The sequence below is a fragment of the Anneissia japonica genome, unplaced genomic scaffold (genome assembly GCF_011630105.1).
Source record: "Anneissia japonica isolate Jap-2015-1 unplaced genomic scaffold, ASM1163010v1 scaffold287736_len1891122_cov214, whole genome shotgun sequence".
In the NCBI taxonomy this organism is placed as follows: Eukaryota; Metazoa; Echinodermata; class Crinoidea; order Comatulida; family Comatulidae; genus Anneissia; species Anneissia japonica.
In genome coordinates this window covers 762,616-779,734 of record NW_022756106.1, presented here as the reverse complement: position 1 = coordinate 779,734, position 17,119 = coordinate 762,616, and the positions used below count along the sequence as shown (strand labels likewise).

General features: G+C 35.3%; 2 protein-coding genes across 3 annotated transcripts; one reads left to right on the top strand and one right to left on the bottom strand.

Annotated features, from left to right (window-relative positions):
• Window positions 1-1,649: 1,649 nt before the first annotated feature.
• LOC117123923 (tyrosyl-DNA phosphodiesterase 1-like) lies at window positions 1,650-9,110 on the bottom strand. Of its 2 annotated transcripts, none has more exons than XM_033270000.1 (14): window positions 8,964-9,110; window positions 8,101-8,602; window positions 7,519-7,734; window positions 6,602-6,701; window positions 6,258-6,389; window positions 5,956-6,048; window positions 5,159-5,332; window positions 4,970-5,048; window positions 4,608-4,778; window positions 4,119-4,234; window positions 3,887-3,994; window positions 3,600-3,702; window positions 2,937-3,045; window positions 1,650-2,533 (listed from the first exon to the last, which is right to left on the bottom strand). In XM_033270000.1, exons 1-14 carry the CDS (start codon window positions 9,006-9,008, stop codon window positions 2,460-2,462), a joined length of 2,022 nt encoding a protein of 673 aa, XP_033125891.1. In that variant the 5' UTR covers window positions 9,009-9,110; the 3' UTR covers window positions 1,650-2,459. The 2 variants fall into 2 exon arrangements, with proteins under 2 accessions (XP_033125891.1, XP_033125892.1); XM_033270001.1 differs by having other exon boundaries at window positions 8,230-8,602.
• A 23-nt stretch (window positions 9,111-9,133) lies between these two features.
• Window positions 9,134-15,695, top strand: LOC117123922 (uncharacterized protein C19orf47-like). Its single transcript, XM_033269999.1, has 7 exons — window positions 9,134-9,272; window positions 10,295-10,497; window positions 11,024-11,102; window positions 11,975-12,091; window positions 12,460-12,621; window positions 12,870-12,955; window positions 13,783-15,695. Exons 1-7 carry the CDS (start codon window positions 9,260-9,262, stop codon window positions 14,599-14,601), a joined length of 1,479 nt encoding a protein of 492 aa, XP_033125890.1. The 5' UTR covers window positions 9,134-9,259; the 3' UTR covers window positions 14,602-15,695.
• Window positions 15,696-17,119: the final 1,424 nt, after the last annotated feature.

The window sequence follows — 17,119 nt, the reverse complement described above, 5'->3', positions numbered from 1 at the left end:
CCTTGAGCACCAATTTTGGTGGTGATGTTTGCACTTTGATATCGCCATTATTAGTATTATTATTAATAATATCATTGATAAATGATTAATTAATGATTGGTTAATTGATGATTGATTGATGATTGATTGATATTGATTTGTTGGTTGCAAGTTAGAAGAGTATATCTTATTATCAAAATTATTCTAAATAAGAGATACAGTATCCGAAATCGAGGTATCGAAACTTGGACAACCAACTAACGTTTATCCACTAGAAGCTCTGTTGATTCGACTATTACACATTTAATCCTTCGCGAATACACTTAGAAGATGTTAAAGATATAGGACTACTGTCTGCGGTAAAAATTGGAAACTCTTCAAAATACTATAAACCTTTCCGCTAAGCCCCGCCCTCTGGATATTTTCTAAGGTCCACAAAAATACAACGTAAACGTACGTAAACACGTACGTTTGTGGGACAAGCGCGTAATGTTAGCGATGTTTTGATTGGTCATTTAAGTTTGATCATTAAAACAGTGGCTGTTTTTATTGTACTACGAAAATACTTTACCAGCAAATAAACATGTTATCAGTGTTTTCGATTAAAAACTAAATAACTTTAGCATGTGGATTAAGCAATACAATTTGAATTTCCTTGTAGGTTTAAGGTCAACACAGATACTATAGTAGGCCTATATTTAAAATCATTACTGCTAACTAAAAATAGCATTGAATATATACAGTAATCTCAACATGATGGAATGGCGGGCTTATGTAGATCTTCAGGCCTACTTCATAGCATCATATGAAATTGTTTATATCGAAACTTTCTGTACCCACTCAAATGTGTTTGTGCATTTCCGGATGTTTCAATTATATATTTTTCTATAACTTTCAACACACGTTATACAAATACATAATTCCGAAATAAAAGATGGAATTCCTGGGCCAGTTTTTATTACAAGGGTCAATTGTATATGTTTGGTCTTTGATCCTTCCTATTATATTCATCTGAACTGAACATCTCTAACAGCACGACAGTCCCAATCAAAACGGTTGTCAATCAACCAAAATACTATGTTGAATAACCAGTAGCTAGGCTACTTTACAGCGAGTAGGTTGCATTGTTTTTGGATCATTTTCCAGGTGTCTCTAGGAAACGTAATTTTATTTTTTCCCCGAAATGTCTTTGTATTTGTATTCTATTGTATACTGTATTGTAATATTGTATGCTATGGTATTGTATTGTAATCCCCATTCCATACAGTATTGCTCACCTTTACAACAGACTAACTGCCTATGCTAAACAAAACGTCAGATAAAATTGTGCTTTACTTTGTATATTCAAGAAATTCAAGTAATTAGATTCCAATTAAAACTCAGAATGACAAAATTAATGAATATTGTATTTAAAAAAAAATTAATAATTGGTGTTAAATAACTTGGTGGCTAAGGTGCTTGCCTTCCAATTCCAAACACAAATCCCAAATCCTCATAATGAGACTTAGTTTATGTAGAGCATTTTGTATCTTTGTCTAGTGAAGGGATATGATAATAATAATAATACACTAACTATAATGAAATACAAATGAAATAAGTACAGTAGTACCTTCTATAGACTAACAGAATTTATTGAGATACACATTTTCGCTAGCTTCATCAGCTAGCGAGCTAGCTAGCTTCAATCCCAAATCCTCATAATGAGACTTAGTTTATGTAGAGCATTTTGTATCTTTGTCTTGTGAAGGGATATATGCCACTTAAAATAGTGATGAAGTTTCGCTGCTTCGCATATCATTGTACTTCGGCCTAAACCGATCAATTATAATAATAATAATAATAATAATAATAATAATAATAATACACTAACTATAATGAAATACAAATGAAATAAGTACAGTAGTTGGTGATGAATAATACATCTTTATGCTACTTTATTTTACTGAATATAGAATAAAGTATATCATTTCTGTGACCTACTATGAGAATTCATGTCTTCTGTCTGTCTTTGGAATGCTTTGCCTATTACAATCCGACGGGCAACTTCCATTGTTGATTTTAAGGCAGCTTTAAAAACTCACCTTTTTAACGTGTACAGTACTTTCCTTAAATTTTTTCCCCTGGAATTTTCATTATTATTGTTAAGCACATTCAGGCTTTAGCATAATGTGCTATATAAGACAAAATTATTATTGTTATTAAAATATACAGTAGATGGAATGTACAGTAAAAGTCAAATGAAGCCGATGAAGATGTTCACTCCCATAAAAGCATGGCCTTCATCCCCTAAATTCAGTCTCATACAGAAGGCTAGCTTACAGTAGGCCTAGATACACCCAACTAATACAACCTTGAACACAACACTTTAACACCATAGTGCACTCAAGCCTGTTGGTTTTAGGCTTATTCAAATTAAGTAAAATGTGATCGTAATATTGGATCTGAACGAACTTGGCAAACAATTTTTCCGGAATAGGTAATTAGGATGGCACCCATGCATTTCCATTAGAATCCGGCTTCTCAGTATGTGGAACATCCCATACCCATGGCGAATCTGTAAATATATAAACGCTTTATTACATTTTTTTAATCTCCAAATAACAAAAACATATTTATATAAAGCTTTCAGGTGGTGATTATAATTATTATTTTATTGTTGTTCTGTTTACATTTTACTTATAAGCCTTAAGCCACACCCAGTCTATCACATTTTACTTAAGAAAAACATGTGAAATGCCTAAATATGGTAATGATCTCATCACATCATGGCCTTATATAGACACATCATGACTATATATGGGCATACAAAAGTGTTTTTTTTTTTAAATAAAGTTTGATAACCTGGACAGTGCTTTATAGGGTCCACACAAAAGTATACAACTTTATTGTTCTCATTAATATTTTTATATTTTTTTTAATAATGAAATAAAATGACATAAACAAAATGAATAAATTACCTTTTGCTTGATATGGCATCAGAGGTAAATCCCAAGGCAGAGGAAAGCTTAGCCTTTTAGCTCCACTTTCAGAATCTTCAACTGTAAAATACCCATCACCACTTGGATTCTAAAATATAAATATGTATATTCACATAAATTAGCATAGTAGTACACGTGTACAAACATGTTAAATTGTATATATTTGTAAAACAGGTAGAGCGTAATTTTTTTTTGCTTAGCTTATTCCAAGGGGAAGCCTGTAAGTTGTTTGGGGAGGGAGGTCAAGCATTTTGGATTGGCATATACCTTCACACCATCTTGTATGTATGCACCTGAGTAGTTACCAACAGTATTAACCAGCTGCAAGATGAAAGGTTTGAGATAGTTGCATACTACTGTGCAAGTTATACCCTCCAATTCGAGACCCCTCAAAATCCGAGACCTCTCTAATTTGAGACTACTGTTTCAAGGAATCAACTAACAATTGTAAATTTTTTAACACAAGGCTAACCCCCAAATTTTCAGGTCACAAAGTGTTGAAGGGTAAAGTGTACAATGAAAAAGGAAATAAAAACACCATTCTGTGTAGTGTACAAGCACTAGGTAAATATAAAATTATTTCTCATTATAAAGCATCTTGCCTACAGAGAGATAAAAAGTCTCAAAATACAAAAAACTTACATAATGTTTTGGTAAAAAGAGTACACCAATTTCATAAGATCGAATCATTAACTGAGCTTCTTTCTTTTCCAGAGCTCCCCACGCTGCTTTCGATAAATTAGCACTATACAATGAAAACATACAATATTTATATATAGAATTAACAAAGTATGTAAGAATTCATCATTTTCACAATTAACTAAATTAGAGCTGTTAAAAATCTAAAAATAATTTACTCACACCGACTGACAAATATTTGTAAGCATAGAATTTAACATGTTCGTTCAATAAGTGAATTTTCTATTTACCTAGTGACTACAAACCAAGAAATTTTAGTATGGTCTGGAGAGACCCTGGCATATGTCTTGATATGTGGACTTGCCCTGGAGCGCCCTCTCTTGGTGGCACACCACTGACTGTGAAAACAATAAAATACATAATGATACATACTTTTTAGAATAAAATAATGTGAGTTTAATTTGATGTTGTAATTAAGTCAATTAAAATCTACATAAAATTTAATACTCTAAGTAAACTCACTGTAAAAACTCATTAAAATACTGCTGTTTAACAGCAGTTCTTGCACTGTAAGGTAGAGAGGCCCCAGCAGGGTAACCCTCTAGGCTTAAACGGACATTGTCAACTGACGGAAATATCTGTAAAAAAAGAAAAAAAACATCTTGCATATATTTGAGAAATCCTTCACTACAAGAACATATACACAACATTAATCTGGCCAATATGGTTGTGGATGCAGAAGGTCATGAGGTCTTGCCCACCCCACCACCCCATCCCACTGTAACTTTTTCAACATTTGTAAGACTGCACTAAGCACCTTTACATCATGTTCATACCAAAGACAAACCCGAATAAAGTAACCCTGGATTATAAGCCAAAAACCTTCTGCTAATCACAATAATGTGCATATCATTTGGATTTGAACACTTAATCTTGAGATTGTAAGCCTGCAGTTTTGTTTGCAATTACATCACATGTTTTATAATCTACAATCACAAAATCTTAACTCACCAGCTTAAGAAGAGATGGATTTGAAGTCCTTCCACTTGGAGTTGTACTTAAGCTTCCTAGCCATTCGGCACATAACCATTTATTTTTATCTGGACCCAATGAGCCTACACTGGAAAACTGACCAATTACAGACCAGTTCTTAGCTTGACCATCTGCATGATCTTTCAATATCTAGAAGAGAAGGATATTAACATGCAACTAGACAATACCATTTTATTTTAAATGCATGTGTGCACATAAGAGTGTCTATGTGCATGCCACTGTAAGGGTATGTGTGGGGTATGTTTGTGGAGTATGTGTATGGGTATGCATGTGTGCATGTGCGTAATGTAGGTATGTATATATTTTGGAACAGACTTTACCTTTCTCATTTTCATATGTCCCCACTTCATTTTGCTCTCTCCTTGATGCCGACCTGGCACAGATGCAATAATATGAACTCTACAGTAAAAAAAAGGTCATAATTAATTTTAATTAAAGTAAATAATAATTAATGTAAATTAAATTACATCCAAGAAAATCTTGAAAATTGATTAGATTGGTACACAAACCTTGCTTCTGTCATGTCATGCTGTAATAGATGTCCCTGCCATTCTGATAGGCCCTTGGTCTTATAGGCTGCAATGTATTCTAGTAAGTCAACTTTAAAATTTGTTGCAGAGTTTCCCATTTGTGGAGTAGGTGATTTGTGACTTAGCTTTGGAAAAAGTGGGCTGATCCAAACTCTGAACAGAAAATGCAAAAAAAAAAAATTAACTTTATTATCGTAGATCCATATCTTATAGCTCAGCACAAAATTTCTGGATTAGGTCAATGTACCCACAAGGATCATGGCTGGATTTATGTCAACAGCAGATCAGTGGTTTATCTAGTGGTGTAATGAGGGGGACACACCCCCCTCCCCCAAGCTCTCCCCAGTTGCGTCCACCTCCCATTTAAAATATCAGAAGTCAAAACTATCATGCTCAAGTAGTTAAAAATCACCATATTTTGTTACCTAATTCCCCCTCACTTAATTATTGAGCCCCTTCTCCAACTTCTAGACCCACCCATCAGCCCCCACCCTATTTCAAGACTACTAGATATGCCACTGCAGCAGATGGGATGGTTTGGCCATGTATCAAGGAAGAAAAAAGACAGGTCGGTCAAGCGCAAGTTTTTTTAGTCTGATTGAGACTAAGAAAAGGTCCACTATAAGGCTTACCTAAAATACTTGCTTCTAATCATGTGAAAAATCGCTGTTTTTGACAGGATTTGGACACAGGACCCTGGGTTTAGAATGCACGCATCAAGCTACAGCACCACTTCATGTTAGGCTTGTGAAAAAAGATCTGATATATCAACATACCCTTGCGATTTTTGATGCCAGTCTGAATGGATTAGGTTTGCTGTGTGTATCACAACACGCAGTCCATCTTTGTACAACAGAATCATCATTTTACTATCAAATAAAAAAAATGAGTGTAATATTTATAGCTACAAATGCTGCAATATCCCAATTTATTTTTCTGTCAATTATACCACAAGTTGAATCTAACAGGGTCTTTATTAAACTGGTCAAATTAAAGCATGGGAAACACTGCATCATCACCTGATGTGATTCTATGAGACATGCATACTTATACTTTAGTAAAATGAAAAGCAACAAACCTATGGTGTGTGCCATACATGATCTCTAGCCTAGCCTGGCAGAGCCTAATATTTGGGTAATTTGAAGCCTCTTCGTGAAGGGCATTCTTGCTGTCTCGTTGCTCTCCATGCACCAAAAGCAGGGGCTTAGACCTAGAAAAAAAAATTGTTTGTTTTTTTCTAAAATGGCTCTGTGTTAAATGTCACTACCTTCGACTGCCGGTCGCATATTTTTTCCAGCCCTCCAAAGGGGGTTTACTCGAAAAGGGGGTTTGTTCAAACCATAGAAACCTCCTGATTACAGGCCTGTATCAAACGACTATCAATCCATACACCATTACTACCTCTTGTACCATAATTCTTACCTGAATTTTGGATGGTATTGCTGCATTAGCCATGGAATATCATGCATGTAATTAAATTGCACCGATGCCTCAAGATCACCCATTGCTGGGGACAGCAGTTCTGAAAATGATGACAAGAAAACAAAATATGAAAACAGCAATGAATTTGATATAATCCTCCAAATTATAAATAAATATTACTACCATTTTGATTGGAATTTGCATAAAGGCCTTCACAAATTCTAGGATCTTTGAAATGTTTTTGTTCAAAAGAGAACATTTTCTATACTATCATTATCATCATCATCACTATCACCATCAAAATCAACATCACCACCATTATCACTATTGCCATCATCTTCGTCAATGTCATCACCCTCATCATCATCACTATCACCATCAAGATCTGCCTCACCCAGTGTGACTACTGTGTAAAATTAAATTATGACATTGGCTGGACTAAAATTATGCTACCGATGCTACACCTCAAATAGTGGATATATACATGACTGCCGTGGATTTAACTAAGCATTTTTGGTACTTAGATACATGACAGTCGGGTATGCAGTACTTATGGCGTTTAAAATAGCATATTTGGCTAAAATCGGATTTAACACGTTCGTTGCCACACCTCGGCTTTCTACAGTAGGTGAGGTGAGAACATTTTTAAAATAGGCACTTCTAGATGTTCAGAAATGGCACTCCCAGACTTTTTTGCAATTTATTTTTCTAAATGTAATGAAATTTACATCAATTCTAAATTATGCTACGTTATGCTACGTTTTTTTATGAAATTATGTGTAGCATGAATGCTACATGTTACGGGGGTCGAAATTATGCCAAGAAGGATAATTATGCTACGAATGGCCACTATGGCATCACCATCAACATCATCACCATAATCACAATCATCATCAACATATTGATTCCAACAATACCTGATATATGTACAGCTGTATTGTTATATTTTGAAGCAATTCCTGTGACTTTGGTCATAAAGAATGACAATGGTGTTGCAGCATCTATGACATCAAGAACTGTTGAGTGTTTGTCATTTACTTCTTTTTTCCTCTTCTTTGATGATTCTCCTTGTTCAACATCATCTTTCTTTCTTTTCTTTGATCTTGTGTGGTTAGTTTCTTCATCGCTGGAATCTAATAGCAAAAAAAAATTGAAATATATAAATATTTATTACCGAAATAAATTACTAAAGTTTAAATTAACTTTAAGAAATGTAATGGATTTTTCAATATTATAGGCTAATTATAAAATGTTGAGGTTACACATTAATTGTGATGTATAATCACCGTTAAATTATACAATGTTGATGTTTTAATAGGAACATATCTACAACCAATTTAATGGGAATGAGTGCAGTATAGTAAGTATAATCAGTAAAATCAATATAATAATGTAATACATATTATATAGTATCATGGATATAACGATTTTCAAATTACTAAAATATGACTTTAGTTGTATACTTCAATATCATGCTTTAACTGCTACATTTTTAGCACCTGTGTGGTAAAATTCCTGGCGATGAAATGGATTTTTTCGATAGCATTTTCTTCCGTACTGGCAGTGAGGTCGTGGATCTGTTATATTCCTTTCGTCTATCTGTGATTTCTTACAATTACCATGCATACCTTTACTATCAGATCTCTTCCTTTGGGAATCATCACTCGATTTGTTCTTCTTTGGGATTTTATAAGAACCTTGGAGAAGTGATTTATTAGGACTACTACTAGACCGCTTGTTCAACGCATTCTTGTCATTAGTTCTTGGTGAGTTTTTTACATTTACTCCACTTGAAGATGCTTCTTCAAGATCAGAATCTGAGTCAGATATCTCCAAAGTTGACCTAGTTTTAGGAGTTCTTGGAGAATTATATTTCTTTTTGACTTGACAGGAAACATCCTCATCCTCTGACCCAGATATTTCATGACCTAATGAAAGGGCCAATGCTAGCTTCTTGTCTTGTTCCTCCATCTTCTTCTGCCTTCTATCTTCTTCATCAAACTGAAAATAAAAATGATAGTACTGTCATTTAACCAACAATAAAGTACTCCTGGCCTAGTCAAGAACATTGCCATTACAATAGAGATGAATGTAACTAGGCACATTTATCAGAAAGTGGTTGGCTAGGTTTGTAACATGTGTTAGGCCTACCAGCGTACCAGGGCCTGTACATGTTGTCTATCGACTGCCTGACTAGATCTAAGCAGTGAAACAGACAGGGGTTAGTTGTGTATTTCTGGCAGGTTTTACGAAACTATACCGGGTCTTGTTTACTCCGAGAATCAAGTAGAAAGCGAGGCCTAGCCTAGCCAAGCCTAGCCTCGTTACTGAGCATTTTAACATACTACACTAAGCATCTTACCTTTTGTTGCAATTCGGCAGCGTAGTCCTCGTCTGAAGTTTTCATTTTACCAAACTTAGGGAGGACTACTATGACTGACTATTGTCTATGACTTTGAAAACTAAATCTTTTACGGTATGTAAAACTTTTTGAAGATCCCATATTGAATTGTTATGATAGAACCTGGTCGCCAGAGGGCGCACCGGCAAATTTTAGAAAGATCGGATTCGAACGAGTTTGCAGCTGTGTCGGCGTCTTGAGCTCTTGGATGCGTGTCATATAAATTGTTGTTTGGCTTTATTTTATCCCCAAAAATCATGGCATCTAAAGGTAACTGTATTGTACATAGTCCAAGGTCTACCAATAATCTATAAATAATCCAATATTCTTTCTCAGGTATTCTACAAGGGGCATATAGTCTAGGCCTAGCCTATTTAGCAGGCCTTCTTTTTCTTACTGCACCACACCAACACACAGTGTCTAAGAGCAAGAAGGCGGCATAGGCCTAGGCCCAGGAGCCAGCCAGTACATACTACATACAGTAGAAAGTGGGAATGCTGTTTCGTGGAAACTGCTGATATTGTTGTACACAGGGTTAATGTGCATAAATTTGCCATTTTATAGAGAACCAAAACTTTTGCCTACAGTAGTTATTACAGTAGTTGTTTTGTATAGTATATTATATGCCATGGCATGGTAGAGTAATCTAGTAGTATACTATTACTAGGCCTATATGACTTGAAATTAAAGGTAGTTTAGGTATATTTATTAAAATTCAGTATTCATTATTTACAGTAATAATCATATAGTACAGTAGATTATTATTACATTATTTACAGTATTTTAGTTTTTAGCAGGGTAGTGGCCAGGGAAAGATTTAAAGGGGGCTGAGCCCCTTTTGGAAAGTAAAAAAAAATGAGAAATAGAAAAGGAAAGAAAGAAAAAGAAAAAATTAATGGCACAAAACACCTCAGAAGTTATTTTCGGGCATCTAGAAAACAAAAATTTTTGGCCCCCAAGGGTGGTGTTAGCCCCACTTTCGGCTCCCCCTTTCGGACACCTCTGGATCTGCCCCTGAGTGGCGTATCTACAGACAGGGTCATTCCCCCAAAGAGGAAATTTGCATATTTTAATCTTGTTTTTGGAATTTATAATTTTATTCATTCATCTTCTAGAGAATATTGGAGACTCTCAATACGTCAATTCTTCTTGGAAGTATTTATGTGGTTACTTTACCACAAATTTATACTATTATTCCCCATGGAATCTTGATTGATGCAATTCAGCTTTCTACTGCCATATGAAATCTTTAATGTAACTTAAACTTTTAACTTTAACTTTTATTCTTACAGAAATGTCAGAATGGATTAAATTCTTCACAAGTGCTGGAGTACCCGCTGGTGCAGCAACCACGTACGCAGTCACGTTTATAGACAATCGTATACAGAAGACAATGCTTCTTGATATAACAAAGGAATACCTAAAGGAAATGGGCATAAATGTTATGGGAGATATCATAGCCATCCTTAAGTACTGTAAAACCTACCATGCACAGGTACAGAATATAACACATTATTTTTTTGTAACTGTTAATGGTTTGGTGTGTGATTTAAAAGAGGCCAGCCGGATCAGGGAGAGAATGCATCAACAAAACAATATCTAAGCTACTTTGGAACATAATAGATTGTATGGTTACCCAAAGATTGAAATAGAATTTGTCACTTTTTTAGTATGACATTTTGTGGTTGATGGAGAGTGTTTTGGCCTGCCTCCTGGGTGAGCTCAGCCTTTAGCTCCTCCGTCCCATTTTCCTGAAGTTCACCTGACAGTTCTACTGTATATGCAGTAAAATATCAGGGATATTTTCTCCACCTAATAACAGGGTTAGTTGTGGAGATCTTTAAATATGAATGATATGGTTTTAATAAATGTAAATATATTATAAGGGGAAACTTTTCTTGGTCCTGAAGTTGTCCCATTATTGAATAGGGGTTCTTCTGTATTGTAAGTATATAATGTAAGAATATAGAAATGAATTTAATGTTTAGATTATAAATGCATAATTCTTTCTGTTTTATTAGTATGAACGTGAGAAGCCAGCCATATCGGCAATGCAAGTGGCGGCTGATGGTAAAGTAGAAGTTAAACGGCAAACAACTGGTAAGTCTTGAGGGAATCGTCATTCGTTCAATTGTTCATTACAAAACTGTGCTAAGCTTTTCACCAAGACCATTTGCAAGCAATGTTGGATAGCTCTGTCTGATAGCTATTCTGTCAAGAATATCATTGAAAGCAGATGATCTACATCTAGAATTATGTTTCCAATTAAGTGGATATTTTCTATGAATGATAATTTATAATAGACATAAAAATACCTAAAAGACCTTACTGTAAAACTTCAAATTAAAGCCCACTAGGCTTAATCGCGAGAAGAAGACCATGTCGAATTGATGCCCCCCCACCAAGGGCTTCTTTTCAAGATAGCATAGGCTTCTTTTCGAGACAGTACTACTACCATACATACATTGTGCATGAATTTCAAAGTGACAAAATAAATTTTAAAAACATGCTTGGTTTATTGGCCTACAGTAGTTTAGATGGTTTAATGCTGGTTAATGCACTCCATGATACAGATTGATGTTTCAGTGGCCCTATTTAATGTTTTATAGAACTAATTTCCAAAATTTACAGCATTCATTTTTGCAAAGTAGCCTTGAAAATAAGCCCATCTCAAAAAGAAGCCCATCCAAATTTCGGAAAAAAATAGAAGTCCAGGGCTTCAATTCGATGTTTTACAGTATTTTTGGGAATTAGCTAGTCAAATCTTGACTTGCGCCGTCACTATGGTATCCATTTATAAATACTGGTATTAATTAATTTTGAATAAAAAAAATCTCAAGTTATTTTTATCTTTATTATAAATTTACATTGTGATGGTCAGATAGTAGTTAAAGTGCATTCTTTTAAACATACCAATTGTTAAGGTGTACTACCGAATTTTAATTTTTTAAAATGTTTTTGTCATAAATTAGCTGGCAGTCGAATGCTTGAACACTACATGCGCAAACAGGGTGTAATGGACGGACCCGATACTAAGGTGAAGGTGTCTGCAGGAATGGCGGCAAGGCTTGGGGCAGTACCAGCAGTAGGTGAGTGCAGTTAACTAAAGAAAAATAAGAAAGAGCAAATGATGACCATTTAGGGTGACTACTTGATGTTTCCTAATTTTTCAAAAGCATGACACTCATTTTTGTTTTTGCCCAAGCATGGCAGGCCCACGATGTGAATGAATAACTGCCAAGACAATTGTATCTATATACTTTCTGGGCGCTTTACTCCTAAACCCAACCTGGACCCTGTCACTTGGCCCTGCTGCTGCTATAATCCACAATGTAGCTTCCTCCGGTAATTTGCGAGTACTCCTATTTGTGCGTGCAATTCAGTAAACCCACTTTCACTTGCTCAATGTGCCCAGATTTACGACCTCTTCTCACCATGTACAATGTTACCCCTTTAGGTGCTAAGAAGAATTCTGTAACAATGCCTCAATCAGTTGAGGTGGTCCCCGTCAAGAAAGTCAGGCGAGTAACACCGGAACAGGAAGGCAAGTACATCATAAATATGCCGGAGGGGAGCACTCCAAGAACAAAGAAAATCCTGGAGGAGCAACGAATCAAAGGTGCAGAAATATTTTTCACGTTATTCACAGTTCATAAAATATAAATTGCTTTTACAAGACATATAGAACACATGTAAGACTGCTTGGGATATAGTCGGTGTACTGTCCATGAGATCATCAGTGCTCTTTTCAGACTCGAGTCTAGATTTGTGTAGGAGTGAATGGACACAGGACAGACAGCATTAACTTCACTTCAGTAATCATATGCTCTCAATCTTTATTAAGTTTTATCTTTACTGTATTTTTAGCTGCCGCTGATGGCCAAGGTAGGAAGACAGTGTTCGACAGACTAGGGGGTGGAAGCAAAGATGACTCAACAGCCTTAAAAAAAATAGTGAGTTTATATTATGTATCCATCTTAAAAGTTCTACTCTACCTTGCTGGAAACTTGAAAGTTGTGATGTATCTTGGAAAACATTATAAAATAGATACAGTATGAAATTATCTGATTAGATTGAGTATTTGTTAAAATTATAAATAAAATGTTTTATGCAGTTGGAGCTTCTTGCCAAATTATGTGGTTTTGTCATTTCCTATTTCTCTTTTATTTCAAGGCATCATTAACACTGTGACCGCCAGCGTTTTGAACAAATATTATCAGCCACCACCAAAATTTTTAGCAAATTTTAACACTTTTCCAAAGCTCGTTGAGAGTGTGTATGTGATCAGATTGACATATAGTGAATACTACAAGAACTATAAACATTTTAGCTTTACAAAGGTACCAAACACTTTATTCTAATCACAGTCTGTGAACTGTAACATTAAAATGAAAAACTCACTTTTTTTTTTCGCACAACAAAGCTGAGATTCGTGAAAGATCAATACCGCTCTACGCTAATGTAAACAAACCAAATAGTGAAATACTAATACAGGCTGAATATAGTGATCAAATTGTCAACCATATCTATCGGATTCCGTAAAAAAAACCTAAAACAAGGAGATTTCCGTGTTTGGCGGTCAAGCGTTGCGTTACCAAACACGGAGATCTCCGTTTTTGGCGGGCAGAGTGTTAATGATAACATTAGTACTGATGATGATGTAAATCACATTTCAATTAGCTATTTGAAAATATTACCCTGATCTGTTTCATGCATTAATTAATTTGTGGCCAATGCTGCTACCTCAGTGTGTTTGTAACCATATCACTTACTTTTTCAGGGAAGTCCAGATTCTGTTTTCTCAAGACTGGGTGGAAAGAAAAGGGTTCGATCATTGTCTGATACTTCTGATTCTAGTTCTATTTGTGAGTATGGGGGCGTTTTGAGAACGCCACCAAACAGCACCGGGAAGATCACAGCCAGTATTGGAAAGAGGACTAAAGTGGCAGTACTGTCTCCTACAACATCCAGTGTCTCCCAACGTCTAGGTGCCAAGGTTACCCCCAAGAAGATCCAAGCACCAGTCTCATCCACCTCTAGCACTTCAAAGATGGATCAAGTCAACTTGAAAATGAGCATTAAGGATCGGTTAGGGCAACAGAAACCAGAGGTATCCAGCACAAGTCAAATTTCCGTACCAGCAAGAGCTCAAATCAGAAAAACTAATACAGTTCTCAAAAAGACCATCATCAGTACAGATAAGTCTGGTGTAAAGGGTAGGCTTGGTAATAAAGAAAGTTTAGGTATCAAAAAAGGTGGAGGAGTGGTCAAGAGGCTTGGAACACAATTGAAACAAACAGTGACCGTTCGAATCCCGAAAGAGAAAGACAGCCTAGGCCAGTCTGTAGGGATGTTTGCACGCCTGGGAGCACAAGGAACTTCTGCTGCTAGCCCAAGCATCAAAGAAAGACTCGGACTTCAGAAAGCTGAGGCAAGCTCAACTACTCCATCAATTACCATCATGGTCAACAAGAAAAAGGCAAGCTTACAATCAGCAAAATTAAATATGAAGAAAAAATCCAGCTTAAATATTACAAGGACAGTGTCAAATTCTGGTGGTTCTTCAAATGTATTTAGCAGACTAGGGACAGCCGAGTAGCATTTTGGTAATTCCAGTAACTATAGAATTCATAATTTATGGTCTCAATAATCTGTGTAGCTGGGGTAGATTGCAATATTGAACGTCTATGAATGACAATCGTAACGCTACAATACACGAGTCTATAAAACATTGTTTTTCCACGATCTATTTGTAGGAATCTGTTTGTAGGAGGCTGTTTTTGTTTGATAGTGCCATTTTCAGCCATCTAGAGATGACGACATAGCCGTAAAATTGTGTACCATGGTGAGGTTGTTAAAGGTCCTGGACCCCTCTATTTATAATTCCTGATTTCACCACTTATAATCCACCAGTCAAGACTTCTGTTCAATACCATTTTTCAGCACCCCACCTGTCTTATTAAAATCGTCAAAACAAATTAGTATTTCTTCAAAGTTTGATACATTGTCCTTATTTACTGTTCATTTTAGTTATCAAGGAATGTTTTACCCCAGATTTTACCAATGCTGAACGATTTTCCTAGTCTAGTATTTTTGTTTTAATTTTTTGATATACTATACTTACTATACCTGTACTGTACTAGCATCTTATTTTTGAACAGCTGTACATTGAATAGAGCTTGGTTTTATAAGCATATGTGTGTGTTGTAGGTGCGTGTGGATGTTTGTTTTGAGTAAGGTGAGCCAAAAATAATACATTTCATGTATTAAATATATTAATTCAAATTGCTTGAAATTATAGATCATTCTGATTAATCATTTTTAATTTATCATTATATCAATAAACACATGTCAAGAAGCAATTTAAAAATAGGAAATATATACAGTAGGAATGTTTATGAAGGGTTAGTAATGCCAATGAGTCACTCACACCACATACACTCTATATCTAATGCAGGAAATTAGAAAGTATACAACAATGATGTTAATATATCCACATACTGTTGCTATTAAACACACATGGATTATTTAAAGCTTTATTAAGAGCTGACTATATAAGATTGTCTGCTTCTGTATTTGCATATTTAAATACTAAAAATGTGATGAGTGTTAAAGGTTAAGTACAGTAATGAAGATTTTAAAACTTCTGTAAATGGAATTAAATGCTCATTAAAATTCTGTAAATTTGTAAATTTGAACTTGTTTGTGTCAAATGATATAACTCTGTTCACACTAACAATATCAAGATTTATGCGACAAATACTTGTGACATCATCCTGCCCATATACAGTACTGTACAATATTGTACTCCCTAGACAAATCACAGCTGGAGATCAGGAGAAAATTCAAGTACAGTACGTAGTTTAACCTCAAATTACCTTATTTTGCAAGCTATTCCCCTCCCTACCTAACTATCGATCCCCCTCCCTCATTTCAAGACTCCTAGATATGCCGAAGATGTAGCTGGCCCATTTGTTTAAGACCCCCTGCTGACCAATTTCATGATAGTGTGGCTCGTGTTAAGGTGCATTCAAAGAGAATCCAAATTTTTGGATCGGAAAGCCTGCCTGAAGCAATCAGAAAATCAAATCATATCAGTGTATAAGAAAAGGGATGCTGGCGTTCAGTGCTTCGGAAATGCGGTCCAAGTTCCACATTTTCCCCAGTTTTTAAATATTCAAAAATTTGTATCTCATTAATTGTTGGTTGCCAAGTTTTTCGTCACATGCTTTTCAAGTAGAAAGTTTTTGAATTGTCATCATTTGCATTCACTAGGGGGCATTAATTTAAATTAAAGAAACCATGAGTCAAAACCAAGTAGGGAGCAGTGGCATATCTAGGGGTGCACGCAAAATGCATGCCACCGCAAAAGATCATGCTCAAGTAGTTAAATATTGCTGCAGACTGGCGCCCCTCACCTAATCATCACTCCCCCATGTGACCTTTGCGCTCCCCATCAGCCCCCCCCCCATTTCAAGACTCCTAGATATGCCACAGGTGGGGAGAACATAAATTTTGTGCGCATGAGTGATTTAATGACTGGAATTGTTTATCGAATGAAGCTGGTGATTTTTCAGACAATTAACCAATTTAAATCAAGATTCAAGATACAGTAATTTTATTGTCTAAAGAAAAAAAAATTACATTCCAATGGCAGTGTAACACGTTTTAATAACATATAATAAATAAAAGATAACTAAGGATATAAAAATATAAAACTATGAGCACCAAACAATATCTATTCATAAGATAAAGTGTAGCTAGGCTACATACAAAGAATAGTATTAAACATTATTATACAATATTACACATTAAATATAATTAAATTAGGCCAAAATTGCCCTTAAACTTATCTATGAACTTAACATTATTATTATTATGGTGAATGGAGTTGTGTTCAAAGGAGTCTATATCGGTAACTTGTGGCGAGTGGCACATTCAGCCAGAAACAAGAGTAAAATCATTATGTAGTGGATGAGTTGTCCTTCTATTTTCTTAAGTTCAGGTAATGCATATTTGTCATCATCTAAATATCTCTTCTTTTAACTACAGGTATTTTCTTTGCAGTCTTTCAGATTGAGTCTAATTTATTCATATTTTGTTTTGTTAGGCATTTA